Source organism: Acartia tonsa, chromosome 13, assembly GCF_053477335.1.
Source record: "Acartia tonsa isolate MP-2025a chromosome 13, ASM5347733v1, whole genome shotgun sequence".
In the NCBI taxonomy this organism is placed as follows: Eukaryota; Metazoa; Arthropoda; class Copepoda; order Calanoida; family Acartiidae; genus Acartia; species Acartia tonsa.
The window spans coordinates 28,659,757-28,675,094 of record NC_137272.1 but is presented as its reverse complement, the minus strand read 5'-3'; the positions used below and the strand labels follow the sequence as shown (position 1 = coordinate 28,675,094).

The 15,338-nt window shown below is 32.9% G+C and overlaps 1 protein-coding gene across 1 annotated transcript; it reads left to right on the top strand.

The window, feature by feature from the left end:
- Positions 1-88: 88 nt before the first annotated feature.
- LOC145304059 (uncharacterized) lies at positions 89-6,670 on the top strand. The gene is made up of 7 exons (XM_080145817.1): positions 89-231; positions 391-823; positions 1,351-1,412; positions 2,220-2,448; positions 2,735-2,803; positions 3,482-3,574; positions 5,264-6,670. Exons 1-7 carry the CDS (start codon positions 103-105, stop codon positions 5,530-5,532), a joined length of 1,284 nt encoding a protein of 427 aa, XP_080001943.1. The 5' UTR covers positions 89-102; the 3' UTR covers positions 5,533-6,670.
- The last annotated feature ends 8,668 nt before the right edge of the window (positions 6,671-15,338 follow it).

Genomic DNA, 15,338 nt, shown 5'->3' with positions numbered 1-15,338 from the left:
ATAAACCACTGTTGAGATATGCTCTAGATTTTTTAAAATTCATGTTTAAAGTAATATTGTTAAAAATAATCAACCAAATGGTAGCAGACCTATCCAAAGCCAATGAAAAGAATTGATGGATTTGATGTGACAGCTGTGTATAGTGAAGAAGAACCTGTAACTGTTCAATATTCTAATGAAGACCTTCAGTACTCAAATGAGGAAGAGGCATTTGACCAAGTTCAAATGAAGGTTTGTATAAATGAGAGAATATATAATATTTGATAAAGCATTATTGTCAACTGGGGTAGTAAACTTATTTGTTTAGCTTATCATTTAAACAGCTTTGCTCATTGGATTTGTTTTAAGAATTTGATGATCAATTGAAGTTCTAAATAAATTTCTATTTAGAATGAATATGAAAACATAGGTAGCACAATTCAAGTAGTGGAGGACTTCTCTGACACAACACACATTGACAGATTTGATGCTGGAGAATATGATCTTACTCCCAGAGATCTTGACTATCTTATCATCAAGGACAACAATGATTATTCCAGCAACTATGTGAGCAGCACAGAAAGAAATGATGGCAAGAGTTATGAATATGTTGTTGACATGACAGAACCTTCCTTCCATTGGACAGAGATCAGTGGGGAGTTGTCTGATAAGGAGGCTCTGGAGAATCCAGAGAATATTGACGATCTTGCCAACAAAAAGACAGTTGTAAGATTTAAGTCATCTGTTCTAAAGTTTGAAAATGATGAAGATCCCTCAATTGTTGAAATAAACTCTGATGAAAATAAGATCTTTACTGAAGTTCAAGAACCATCTGAAAATACAGGTAGCTTTATTATAATTCTTTTTAATAGCTATTTTATTTATACTAGAAATTTCGCCCCTATAAGCCTCTAGGAGCATTTAAGGGTGAAGGGGTTTGGGTGGATCACTCCACATCATTTTTTTTTTAGTTATAATAAAAAAATGTTAAAAAAATATTCGGTTGGAGGTTATTTTTTTCTAGGTGCATCAATTTTGGGAGGTTTGAGATACCCTCCCCCAAAATAGTTATGAACCTTTCCAGCGAAGCTATATGCGAAGCTACACTGTAAAAGAGAACCATATTAGTCCAGTGGTTAGCTAGAACCTTTGATAAATGTATACAGACAGATAGACATTCATATTAGGATCTAGACACTGATAATTAATGAAGTGGAAAGTATCATGTGTGACGTCATAAAATACATCTAAAAAGGAGGGATGAGAGGAGGAGCGTGAAAGGAAACCCATAAAAAAGAGATGGATAAAAGACATACTTTTTATGACGTCACACATGACACTTTCCAGCGGTTCATAAGTAATATATTTTAGAAACTAAATCAGGCTGGGATAGACTAATATTGAAATCAGGTCCACACAAGAAAAATGTTCAGGTAAGAAATTATTTTCTCGTATTCATTCGAATCCGGTGGATAGGAACCGGTTCTCATCCATACGAAAAAACTATGTCTAGCTTCGTATTATATCCAGCTTTCTACGAATATAAAAATGTACAATCATGACATTAAGACCAGTTTTTTAGCCGGTGCCTTTGGTACCTCGGGGCAAAAAAACTAGTTATAATCTCATAATTGTACTTTCTATATCCGCGGAAAGCCGTTTATGATACGATGCGAGAAATAACTATTTTAGAACTATCATTTTAGACAAACAGATAAAACAAGAACCCACCCCCCTCTTATTCTGAAAAAAAAATGAAAATAAAATAAAGGGGGGTTGCATTTTTTGGTGTTAATTGTTAGCTTAGGCAAGGTTTAATTAGGTTAGGGGTTATGCATAATTCAATTTATCTCAAAGTAATGGGTAGGGGGTAAATTTAGTCATATATGATTAAGTTATTCTTTGTTAAGAAACTTCATATTAGTCATTTCGGAGTTTTTATTTATGCAAGACCTTTAGGCCTGTTGCCGCTAATAACCCTGAAATGAGTTATTTAAGCAAACGAAATTTAGCATAAATGGATATTAAAATCCCAAGCTAATCGCTCGATCATTTAATACCTTTTCATGAAATTAAATGAAAAATATATGTGTCATTTAAATCAAAATAATTGGTTCTCACGATAAAATTTTTTTCCCCCGTTATCATTTAAATCACAGTGTTTGAAAAGGGCTATATAAATCAATATTTACTTAAACCAAATATTGCCTTTTTTGCAATGGAATGAATATTTTTTGTAGGAAGAAACATTAGAACCAGAGGCAGAGAAAGACGACCAAGAAATCTCTGAGTCATCACTGGAGCCATATGTTATTACTTTACCACAATCGGCAACTACATTGACCACAACAATTAAGGTTGATTTACCAACTACTACCACATCTACAACTACTTCTACAACAACTACTACAACTACTTCAACAACAACATCTACAACAACCACTTCAACGACTACAGAAACCACAACAGGTTTATTAGAAGCGTAGCTATTCTATAAATAGGGTGTGTTCGTATTTTCTCTCGTATGTCCCGACGTAAAGTTATTTTAGATTACAAGTTTAATGTTTTTAGTAATCAATTTTATGGTGGCTTTCTTCAAAGTGCCTAGTGGAGCACAGCGCCCTCCCCCCCCCCTCTCTTATTTTGAAATATTTTTATATTAGTTTCTTAACTTCGGTTATGTTTTATTAAGTAAAGAGTAGTCCCGCGGGGGGTTTAGACTTCCTTATTTTTGATTAAATTTGATACTTTTTAGGCGGTGAAATATTTACATCAAATGACCCAATAGCTGAGAAACATGTCATGGATGTTGATACATCAAGAGGTTAGTAAGTTTATAGAAACAGTGTATAGTCTCCAAAAAAAATTATGTCATACAATACAAATGACCAAAGATAAGCCAGTATATATTGTAATTGGCCAATGGTAATTTGTACACTGACCTATCATTGGTCATTTGTATTGAATGCCGTTATTTTTTATAGGACACTTTACGCTGTTTCAAGTTTACAATTATTAGAGTTGCGTTAAAAACAAGGAATCAGAAGTAACTTTAGAGTAAGATGAAGAATGTTCTCTAGTAGCACAGCAATACTTTAACATACCTCTTACCTAGTAAGGTCCTCTTTGACTTCAAGGATTTAGAGCATCGTTTATTTTAACTGAACGTGTTAATCTATCACCCAGGCATATTAGGATAAGTAAAATCCCACAGACAACTAACCATTTGATTGCACGAACCGTGTCTGTGAGTTCTAACTGTGCAAGTTATGACTTTTTACTGGCCAAGACATTTGCTAGTCCTATTATATAGTTGCAGTAGGTACAATATTGTCTCTAGCATGACGTGGTGTGTTATAAACTCGAACCCTACATCTGACCCCCCGCCGATATAAGGGCAGAGTTGTTAAACATTGAAATAAAAACAAAATGAATTGACACACAGACTGACCAGATATAAAGTGGCTGCACTACAAAAAAAACCTAAACCATTTATTTTTAGAATTGGATACCGGAATAAGTAAATCTTACACAACCGAAGATCCTCCAAGTTTGAATAACCTGAGAGATACTCCAACTGTTCATATACCTCCAGGGAAGATACTTTCACAATTACTAGCGGCCTCTAGGGGCACTTGAGGAGGTTGAAGTTAAATTTGATAACCCAATTTTTTATTTTAGATTTAAAAAGAAAAAGTAAAAAATTTGGGATGGGTAGGTTCCACCTTCATTTTTTAATTTAGTTTTTTTTTAATTTTGCAGGGGGGGGTAATTTTTTTCTCTTGAGAGGATGGTAGTACCAACCCCAAAAATAGTTGTAATCCTTCCCAGGACCTATGAGCATAGACGTCCAAGCTTTTTATTTTGGGGGTGTAAATTTTTTTTAAGGGGGGGTAATTCGCTTTTGGGGTGGGTAAAATGGCGCGCGAAGCGCGCCGCAAATTTATTTATCCCCCCTAAAATTTTTACTCCGGGAGTAAAATTTGCTTGGGGAGGGGGAAGGGTAATTACCCCCCCTGAAATCTGTTGGCAGGGGTAAATTTTGTTTACCCCCCCCAAAATTTACCCCCGGGGTAAAATTTTTTGGGGGGGGTAATATAAATTTTATTAAATATTTAGTATTAAAAAAAAAAATGGTTTGAGGGGGTAAATACCCCCTCCTAATCGCCCAATTACCCACCTCCCCCCCTTGGACGTCTATGCCTATGAGAAGCTTCCCTGTAAAGGAAAACCATATCGGTTCAGGGGTTAGTGAGATCCTTCGATACAAATAGATCGACAGACAGACAGATATACATCCTGTTACTTTATTATATAGATAAGTCTGTATTCTACTTACGTGTATCTATAATACAAAGTAGTACGATGTCTGTCTGTCTGTCTGAAGCTTAAGATCTCAGTAACCACTGAACCGATTGGGCTCTACTCTTTAGGGAATATACCTACTACTGGTCCTCTGATGGTTTTAAGCTATTTTCTTGGGGGATGGGACACCCCCAACCCCCCCAAAAAATGAAAAATACCCCCCCTCCTTAAAAAAACAAAAAAAAATATCTTTTTAAACTAAAATTTAAAAAGGGGGGTCGACAACCCCCCCCCCCCACCCAAATTTTCTTTTTAATTTTCTTTTTAAATTTAAATAGCACAAAAATAGGTTCATCAAACCTCATGGGGCAAAGCCCCTAGATGCTAGGGGCGATGCCGCTAGTAACATAAAAAGTAGGAAGGTTTTTGTATTGTCTAAAGCTGAAGATCTTGAAAATTACTTTTCCGCATTAGATGCAGTTTAAACGGAAGCTTTTTAAATTGTCTTGGGGTGGTTCTATGCTATTTTCTGACATCCTTGTCCTCCCTTAGAGGCTAGGGGAGAAGCAGCTTCTAAGCTAGTGTAATACATAGATAAGTGAGTTTTTCATTTCACGAAATGTAACAGGCTTTTTCATTTTAGAAGCAATGCTAATCTATAATTTACTATGTTTATCCGTCAGTCCGTAACGCACTAGAGGAATAATGTTATTCTCAGCTGATATTTAAGATAGATTGATAATATTTTGGTGACCATACAATCAACTTGTTTGGTCCGTCAGTCTGTAGGGTCATAGTGAAAAAAAAATCATTTATTATGTAGGTTTTGTGATTTTCTATAATATATCAATACTTTGTTTTGTTTTTTTAATGATTACCATACATATGATCTACAACTCTATGATCTATTCTTTTCCCATTGAATACTAGATACTGGGTGCGCATCCGCTAGGTAAAGTCAACAAAGTATCTTCAACAGAAGTGAACCGAAGCATAGAGTTACTTGAAGAATTTGTTGAAGTTATTGACAACAATAATATTCCTACAACTACAACTAACAACAAACAATCATTAAAACATCAATTAGAAGAAGAAATAATTAATGAAGAAGTTGAGAAGAAATATAATGAAGAATTTCTATCTCCGGAGAAGCATATGTCATTTGGTTTAGAGTCAGAGAATATCTTTGGAGGAGGAAATGACTTTGATTCAATATTTTCTCCCGCCATTTCTCCGGATTTATTGTAATACAGAATTTAATTTAGTAGTTGCACAGATGCTCTATAATTAACAAAAGTTTGTTCATAATTTAAATTGATAAAACGTAAAAACATTTTATCTTTACTTTAATTTCATACTTAACGGGTGACAAAGAAATTTTCTGAGACCTTCTTTTTCAGGGGGTTGCACTCTACTCCCCCCATACCTACAATTCCCCAACTCCGCCCAACCCCAAAATAGCTTAAAACCTGCGCTGGGCTAATATTAGGATCCTTTAGAATTTGTAATTTATTCTGCAAACTTTTTAAAAAGTATAATCATTAGAATATTATTTTGAATATAGTATATTTTATTTATTCATTTATTTGTTGAAATTTTGAACCAAAATCGGAAGCAGCTTATAGTTCCTAATAAATATGACGTCTTACAATACAAATGACCATTTGTCAATTACAATGTTTATTAGTAATTTGTATTGTATGACGTCACTTTTCAATAAATTAATAGGCATTATAAGCTGCATCACAAAATCAATCCTTGCTAATTACTTTTAACTCCTGAAGTAAACCATTTAAAAATCTCATTACTTGTAAATTATAGTTTTAAGTGTTTGTTTAATGATTAGCTATACAAATCATCAATGGATATAGAATACGTGGATATTGTGAGAGATTTTCCCATATAGTAATAGTAATAAAATGGGGTATTCCTATCCAGTTTTTTGTTTAGGAATGAATATTTTTAACCCGAGGGAATAAATGATGGACTGATAGGTAATCATTTATTCACGAGGGTAAAAAATATTCATTCCTAAACAAAAAAATGGATAGGAATATCATTCTCATTTAAACAAAAACTCATTTTTATTCTAAAATGTGGTTTATTTTTTGTTTTTAAATTTCATTTATTTCCCTGGTATAATTTTTCTTTCTTTTAGTAATTAATAAAAATTCTAAAATCTTCCAAAAAAAATTAAAAATCTTCTAAAAATGATACCAGGGATATAAATGAGATACCGGGGAAATAAATGAATATTTACATCCACTATTTAAGGGGTCGTTTATATGGGAATGTATATTCCAGCTGCCTAAAAATACCCAACATCCACCCCCTTTGCACCATCACCTCCCCTCCTACTAGAGAAACGAACTAACCAATAAATGTACCATTGCACATAGGGGCAAGAAGGGGCATCAATTCACCACCCCCAAATCAAGTTTTAAACATTCTATGAGTATTATCATACCCAATGTACATCAGATTTAAAAGGAATCGTAAAAATACGCTTTTCAAGTAAGCATTCTAATGCATGGAAGTCAAGAAATGCAAAAATTTTCTTACAGAAAAAGGCATACTTTTCTGAACGTAAGTGCACGAAAAGTTTGTAAGAAAAAGCGTTTAAATGCACTTTTAAAGTCAAAACTTAAGATATAATTCAAATAAATAAAAGACACAAAAACATAGACATATTGGGAAATATTTATTCTGACTTAGAATTAAAGTTAATAATAAGTATTTTCAAGTTCTATTCCACTAAATGATGGGAAGGAGAGGGGGGGGGGGGCTAAACCTAAATCTAAACTTCTTTATGTTTGATGTTTTAATGTAACTAAATAATCGTTTCCATAGATTATTACATATATCAGGGATCTAAAGGGATAAGACAAAGGTCAATAAATTGTTGTACATCCCCAATGATAATACACAAAATTACCCCTTGTGTAGATTAAAGTTAGTAGTTAAAACGTTTGAACACACAACTGTAAAACTTTTGGGACTAGTGTTATAAACATCCCAATGTCCCCTACCTCACTGCGGAAAGGTAAAGTAAATATGCAAATAACGTGAGGTTCTTATAATCATTCTAAATTAGCAAGTAGTCTATCTGTCTGTCTATTGGTAATGCTTTGTTTTTAAATTATGTAGTTACATGGTATTCATGTTTAATGTCAGCAGTTTTATCTAGAAAGGGAGGGGACTGTTAATTACACTAGTTCTCAACCTTCAAAGTTTTATAATAACGTTTTTATATTCGTTAGCATAAGAACTTCAGGAAATTTAATTGATTTTTTATTGGTTGGTTTATTAAGATAAGTGTCAAAACTTTTCAACCACTAATTGTCATCTACAGACAAATAATTTTGTATTATAATTTATTAAATATGTATCAATATTGGGGATGTACATATTAATCGGTTATTGTTTTGTTCCTTAGATCCCTAGGTGTTAATATATAATACAAAGTATCTTGATGTCTGTTTGTCTGTCCGCCCATCTCTTAAGATCTCGCTAACCACTAAACAGATTGAATTCTACTCTTCAGGTAATATATCTACTGGTCCTGTGGTTGTTTAAAGCTCTTTTTCAAAAATAAAAATCCTCCTCAATTTTTTCATATTTCTATAATTAGGGTCGGTCCGTCCGTACGTCTGGTACAGATAGCTCTTTTACTTAACTTAAACCGGCTAGAACTGTCCTATCGATCTCAAACTTTTCATGCTGATTTCTACAACAGTTAGGTACGACTTAGAAAGCACAACAACTCTATAATCGTTACCAGAAAGTCCATACTTCCATTTATAACAAGCTGATTTTTACTTTTTTGACAACAAATAATGGTTTTGAATGTTACAAATATCCTATTCATCTGATTTTTTGAATTCTGATTCCTATTTCAATAAGGTGTAATGTTATAAGCGAAGCAACTCTATAATCAAGTCCTAAAAACGTCAGTATGTCCTTAAACAGTAACATGTATTTAATCAGTTTTAATTACAATTTTGTATAGACATGCATTAATATTCAGTTCTGACACTTCACAAGTGTTAATGTTTGTTTGTCCTTCCATTTCAGAGCTTCGCTTCTTTCATGGATGTTGTCATCCTTGTTTAATTACCTCTTGGGGCAAATCCCCTAGAGGCTAGGAGCGAAGCCGCTAGTATTCATATGAACAGTAAACAAGAATCATAATATCATTATAAATATAGATATTAGTTAATAAAAATTTATGTTAATCATGCCCACATTTATAATGGATTTATTAAACATAAAAATAAAGTGAAACTTGTAGCTTGCTAAAATAAGGATCCCCATCCACCCCCTTTACACCATCCCCTCCCCTCCTACTGAAATGAATTACATGACCCCAAATTTGACACTTTGAACACTAAAATCGGACTACAATTGACATAGTTACACTTTTAAGTGCCCAAAAAGCTAGTGATAGGGTAGCTGCGCTACTAAAAAATTCTCATATTGCTCTGATAACCAAAACCCCTAATTAGACGATTTAAACACGAAATTGAAGATAGTTGATGGATAGATAGATGGATAGATAGATGGATGGATAGATAGATGGATAGATAGATGGATAGATAGATGGATAGGTAGATGAATAGATATATGGATAGATAGATGGATAAGTAAATGGATAGACAGATGGATAGATAGAGGGATAGATTGATGGATGGATAAATTTATAGTTGATGGATAAAGAGATGAATAGTTGATGGATAGATAGATGGATCGATATATAGATGGATAGACAGATGGATAGATAGATGGATAGATAGATGGATAGATAGATGGAAAGATAGATGGATAGATAGATGGATAGATAGATGGATAGATAGATGGAAAGATAGATGGATAGATAGATGGATAGATAGATGGATAGATAGATGGATAGATAGATGGATAGATAGATGGATAGATAGATGGATAGATAGATGGATAGATAGATGGATAGATAGATGGATAGATAGATGGATAGATAGATGGATAGATAGATGGATAGATAGATGGATAGATAGATGGATAGATAGATGGATAGATAGATGGATAGATAGATGGATAGATAGATGGATAGATAGATGGATAGATAGATGGATAGATAGATGGATAGATAGATGGATAGATAGATGGATAGATAGATGGATAGATAGATGGATAGATAGATGGATAGATAGATGGATAGATAGATGGATAGATAGATGGATTTATAGATGGATAGATAGATGGATAGATAGATGGATAGATAGATGGATAGATAGATGGATAGGTAGATGGATAGATAGATGGATAGATAGATGGATAGATAGATGGATAGATAGATGTATAGATAGATAGATGGATAGATAGATGGATAGATAGATGGATAGATAGATGGATAGATAGCTGGATAGATAGATGGATAGATAGATGGATAGGTAGATGGATAGATAGATGGATAGGTAGATGGATAGATATATGGATAGATAGATGGATATATTGATGGATAGATAGATGGATAGGGTAAGGGGGGGCTATTTTCGGGAGGGGTTAATCTGGTAATTTTCTATCTACCTTCATAAAATGACCTTTATCTCCATGTTTCTTTCAAATGACAGAAAAAAACATAAAAGCAAATTTGTTTGTTGTTAAATTACCTACATAAAAGTATAAAATGAAATTTTTGTGAGATGAATTTTAAGGGTACTAAATAATTAAATCCCCTTTTTGGTTGATTTGCCCCAATGTGCATTGTATTAATCTAAATTGACGACAAAATTTCCCCTGTCATAATATTCACATATTATATATCCATTAAAATATCATATGTTGTAAATTATTTGTGAATAAATGTTAAATGTTAATGTTGTGTTTCCTTTTCCGTTTTTAGAAGCGAAGCTATAAAATTTTATGTTTGTCTGTTTTTCTGACGTGATTTTCTTGGCTGCAATAGAGGATAGATAGATAACCAGACAACCAACTCTTATAACGCAAATCTTTGTCAGGAAATTTTGACTATGCATGGAAATTAGTTGCGCCTCTTTTGGGCCATGAAATTCCCAATATCTGTCTATTAATGTCACGCATTTGACAAAGCAGAAGTAGTAACCGTTCTATCATCTTTAGTTATGATGCAGGTTTGATTGCGCCGATATGTGATTTTTATAAGTACACATTAATCCAATAATAATAATAACTAGAGTTGGCTCGATATAATTATCTCCCTATTGGCTAGTTTTCTATATGCATATCTATTTCTCAATAAATCTATTTTCCTCACCCGGCATTACTATCTAAAAGAAAGTAAATATTTAATAATTTTAATGATTTTAAAAAGATTTTTTAAATTATATTTTTTCCTTTACATTACCATCACCAAAGGGTTAATGATGATGATTACAATTTTAGTTTAATATTTGACCACACAAAATGTCGCCACAATCGAATTCTTTTAAAACAGAGTTTTCTTAAATTTATTATATTATAAATTTAAATTTTCTTTTTTATGATTAGAAATTAAGTACATATAAGGTAAATAGCAACATGAAATTAAAAAAATGAATTTATTTTTAATAAAGTAAAATAATGGGTCTTATCGTTCTGGGCAATGAGAGTTTATTATGGATTATTGGAGCACTATGAGTTTTAATTATATATTCCTTGGAAAACTTGAGCTCGTTTATAGACATTTATTTCCTATATAGATCTGACATGGATCTTGAAGCAATTAAGCAGGCCGTTTTGTACATGTTAAAAATTGGAAGATTTCATTAAATAAAAGTTATCGCAAATATACTTAGTAAATAATAATAATCTTTTGGGGGAAGGAGTCGTTTTTTCGACTTCAAGCATCTCTTTGATCTTGAAGAACTTTTTGAGGCGGACATTTCTTTACTTATGTGGGATTCGCCTCCGGCGAACCGTTTGGCCGTTATTTGCCGCCGAAGGTGTGATTTTCAACGATTTTTGCCGTTTCCGAGGTTTTAATGGACATTTAGGGGGGGAAAGGGTTGTCCAATCAAGTTCTTGCTGAAGTACTTTTTTTTAGGCAATTGTATTGGCTAAATTTCATGTGAAGTAAAATTTTTTGTACGCCCAACCGGTTTTGCTCCAGCTGAATTTCAATTTTGCACGTTTTTATAATTTTTGTCAAAAAAACCGGTTTTACCCTAAAAAGGGTAAGAAGGAGTCGTTTTAGAGACTTCAAACATCTCTTTGAAGTTGAAGAACTTTTTGGGGCTGACATTTCTTTACTTATGTTGGATTCGCCTCCGGCGAACCGTTTGGCCGTTATTCGCCGCCGTGATTTTTGCCGTTCCCGAGGTTTTAATGGACATTAAGGGGGGAAGGAGTTGTTTAATCAAGTTTGTGCTGAAATACTTTTTTGTAGGCAATTGCATTGGCTAAATTTCATGTGAAGTAAAATTTTTTGTACGTCCAACTGGTTTTGCTCCAGCTGAATTTCAAATTTGGGCGATTTTTTAATTTTTAATATTTTGCTTATTTTATCCATATTTTCTTGATTGAATCCATTTAAATCACTGTAATTCATTGTTTTTTTTTTCATGATTAAATGTTATTTTGCTCTGCTACAGGCTGCAACAGGCTGCCTTCTCATTATAAATTGGCTATAATTATATTGTTTTGGTTGCTTTTGATCGCTTTTGATCACTTTTGATTGCTTTTATTACATTATGCGCGCACCAACGGACTGACATAACTAATGAATACTTATAATCTTTGCTGTGCGGACCGAAAATTACAACTCATAATTCCATCGGACCTATACTTTTTCTCTGCAAAAGGTCCCGTGCGATTATCTCAAACCGTTTGGGCGTGGCCGAAAAAATTGCATCCGTGCAAAATCACCGAAAAAATCCATCAAAAAAACACGTTTTCGTTTCACCCCACAAAGAATATCTTTTTTCGTACAAGAGATAATGACACGGGACCTTCGCAGGCTGAAAATTCAGCATCCCAGGCCTCCTAAACTTTATATTTGATGACCCTGGGGTGACGGGTTTAGTGCCCCCCAACCCCACGAAGTGGGCATACTTTTGAAAATCGCGTTTTTTAGGAGGGGAAGGAGTCGTTTTAGAGACTTCAAGCATCTCTATGATATTAAAGAACTGATTAAGGCGGACATTTCTTTACTTTGATTTGCCTCCGGCAAACCGTTTGGCTGTTATTCGCCGCCGAAGGCATGATTTTCGGCGATTTTTGCCGTTTCCAAGGTTTTAATGGACATTTAGGAGGGGAAGGAGTTGTCCAATCATATTCTTGCTGAAGTACTTTTTTAGGCAATTGCATTGGCTAAATTTCTTGTAAAGTAAAATTTTTTGTACCTCTAACCGGTTTTGCTCCAGCTGAATTTCAAAATTGCGCGTTTTTAAAATTTTTGTCAAAAAAACCGGTTTTACCTTAAAAAGGGTAGGAAGAAGTCATTTTATAGACTTCAAACATCTCTTTGGAGTTAAAGAACTTTTTGAGGCGGACATTTCTTTACTTATGTTGGATTTGCCTCCGGCGAACCATTTGGCCGTTATTTGCCGCCGAAGGCGTGATTTTCGGCGATTTTTGCCGTTCCCGAGGTTTTAATAGACATTTAAGGGGGGAAGAGGTTGTCCAATCAAGTTCTTGCTGAAATACTTTTTTGTAGGCAATTGCATTGGCTAAATTTCATGTGAAATAAAAATTTTTGTAACTCCAACCGGTTTTGCTGCAGCTGAATTTCAAATTTGGGCGATTTTTTAATTTTTAATATTTTTCATATTTTAATTGTATTTTCTTGTTGGAATCAATTTAAATCACTATAAATTATTGTTTTTTTCATCATTAAATGTTATTTTGCCCTGCTACAGGCTGCCGCAGGCTGTCCTTTCTTATAATTTGGCTAAAATTAAACTGTTTTGATCGCTTTTGATCACTTTTATTGCTTTTGATTGCTTTATTACATTATGCGCGCACCAATGGACTGACGCATACTGACACATACTGACGAATAGGAAAATCTTTGCTGTGCGGGCCGAAAAAGATAACACTTTCCATCGGACCTATACTTTTTGAAATTAAATATAAACTAGGGTTATAAGAATCAATCTAAACCTGCCCCAAACATCATATCTCTTATACATAAAACAAGGATGTTATTACCATAAGAAATCAGTGTCATACAATAAAAATAAAATAAAATGAATCAATTTAGAACCCCCCAAAAAAAAACAATGTATAGATTAGATGGGCATATGTCATAGGAAAAAAAAAATTTCAGCTGTCTATCTTTAATAGGATCCGAAAAAATAACATTTCCCCCACTTTGTCACAGACGGACGAACAGTGCTTCGCTACTAAAAATTTTCATGCATTCAGACGGGTCTGAATTTCGTGGAAAAATCTTGTAACATTAATAAAGTTGATACGTGTCATAAATCGTTATGGAAATCTTTGTGCAAAGTTTAAAATTGGTTGGAAATTATAGCATGTTTAAAGTGATCACGAATTTAATTTTTCAAAATGCATTTTCGTTTACCTTTTTTTATATTTTAAGTAATTTTCAAAGAATTATGCCTTAAAAGTTCAATTAAGTTAGAAAAAAATCAGTTTAAAATGCTGAGAGTATTTTCACATGAAAATAATGTTAAAATCTGAGCAAGAATTAAACTAAGAGAAAATAAGCTATTTCTTCGCTTGCAGATAAAAACAAAAAAATTGATACTTAGAAAATATTTTTGTAATATATCTCTATTAATATTTATCTTTGAACTTTCTCTAAAATGTAATGAAAAAGTTTGGTTTATTTTATAAAATCATTAACCAAATTTCGCTTTGTTTATGCAGGTATAGGGACAAAAGAAAAATTGTTTAAATCTGTAGAAAGTATGATATTTAAGAATTGAAATGTTTAAATAGAATAAACAAATAATAATTGCATAAAATATAGCATAAAATATAGCGCTTTTCTATAGTATTTACATAAAAATAAGCATTTTATCATGTAAAATATTCCTGGTAATGTGTCGAATTTAATTAAATACCTGTCTAAATACCTGCCTAACTCACACACACACACACACACACACACACACACACACACACACACACATACACACACACACACACACACACACACTTACATTTACATTTCCATTCTCATGTTTTGCCCTTCCATTCTCCGTCCCCCCTCCTGATCTTTCATTTGGTACCAACGAATTTTGTTAAGTTGAAGTATAGAAACCAAACATTACTGAATATTGTAAAAGTCGCAGTCCCTTCAGTGTATTTCAAGTTGTAAGTTTTGACCAGTACGGGAAAATTTCAATAGCTATAAAAAGTAAATAATTTTATTCCCATAACTGAAAAAAACATGTTATTTTATTTCATTTTTTTTGTATAGGTTTATTGCTGACTGATTTATTACCTCAGGAACCATCTTTACATTGTGTTTAGGATTAAGATAAAATTTACATCCATTAATGTACATCCATAAATAACAGATTAATATTTAAAGAATATAATTTGTTTGCTCTTTATCTTATTCCATGTTTTGAAGTATTAAACAATCAAGTTCTGTGGAGTCCTATGTATGTTTGTGTGTGTGTGTGTGTGTGTGTGTATTTTATACAATCTGGCTCTACTCAGAAAACGCTTATACCTTTAATTAATTCATGTTTTAAATTTCTTTTAAATATTTTTTATAGATTTTATCTATAGTAAAAACTTTAAAATTATGTGGGGGCCTAATCGTATTTTTAGCTCTGCAGTATGATGAAGCTTTTTTAGCAAGTAGTAAATATTGAGATAGGATGAGGGTGCTATGTTCACAAGATCGACAACTATAAATCAGCTGACCTTATACCCATATTTGGTAATATCGTTTCAATTATCGGTAGAAATTTTTAATCTCCCCATAAAAAGATATTACAAACTTTTTTGGTTAGTTTAATATGTATGTAACAAAAGAATTTATTCTACTCTAAATTTGCAAGTAAACTTCAACAAAAAGATTGTTATTTGTAGATTTTGATAGGTTTTTAAGATATGTATAATAAAACTCAAAATACATC

Coding starts and splice junctions, on each gene's coding strand:
- LOC145304059 (XM_080145817.1), top strand. CDS start 103: ATGAAAAGAATTGATGGATTTGATGTGACAGCTGTGTATAGTGAAGAA. Junction 824..1,350: donor AGAACCATCTGAAAATACAG/GTAGCTTTATTA, acceptor AATATATTTTAG/AAACTAAATCAGGCTGGGAT. Junction 2,804..3,481: donor GGATGTTGATACATCAAGAG/GTTAGTAAGTTT, acceptor ATTTATTTTTAG/AATTGGATACCGGAATAAGT.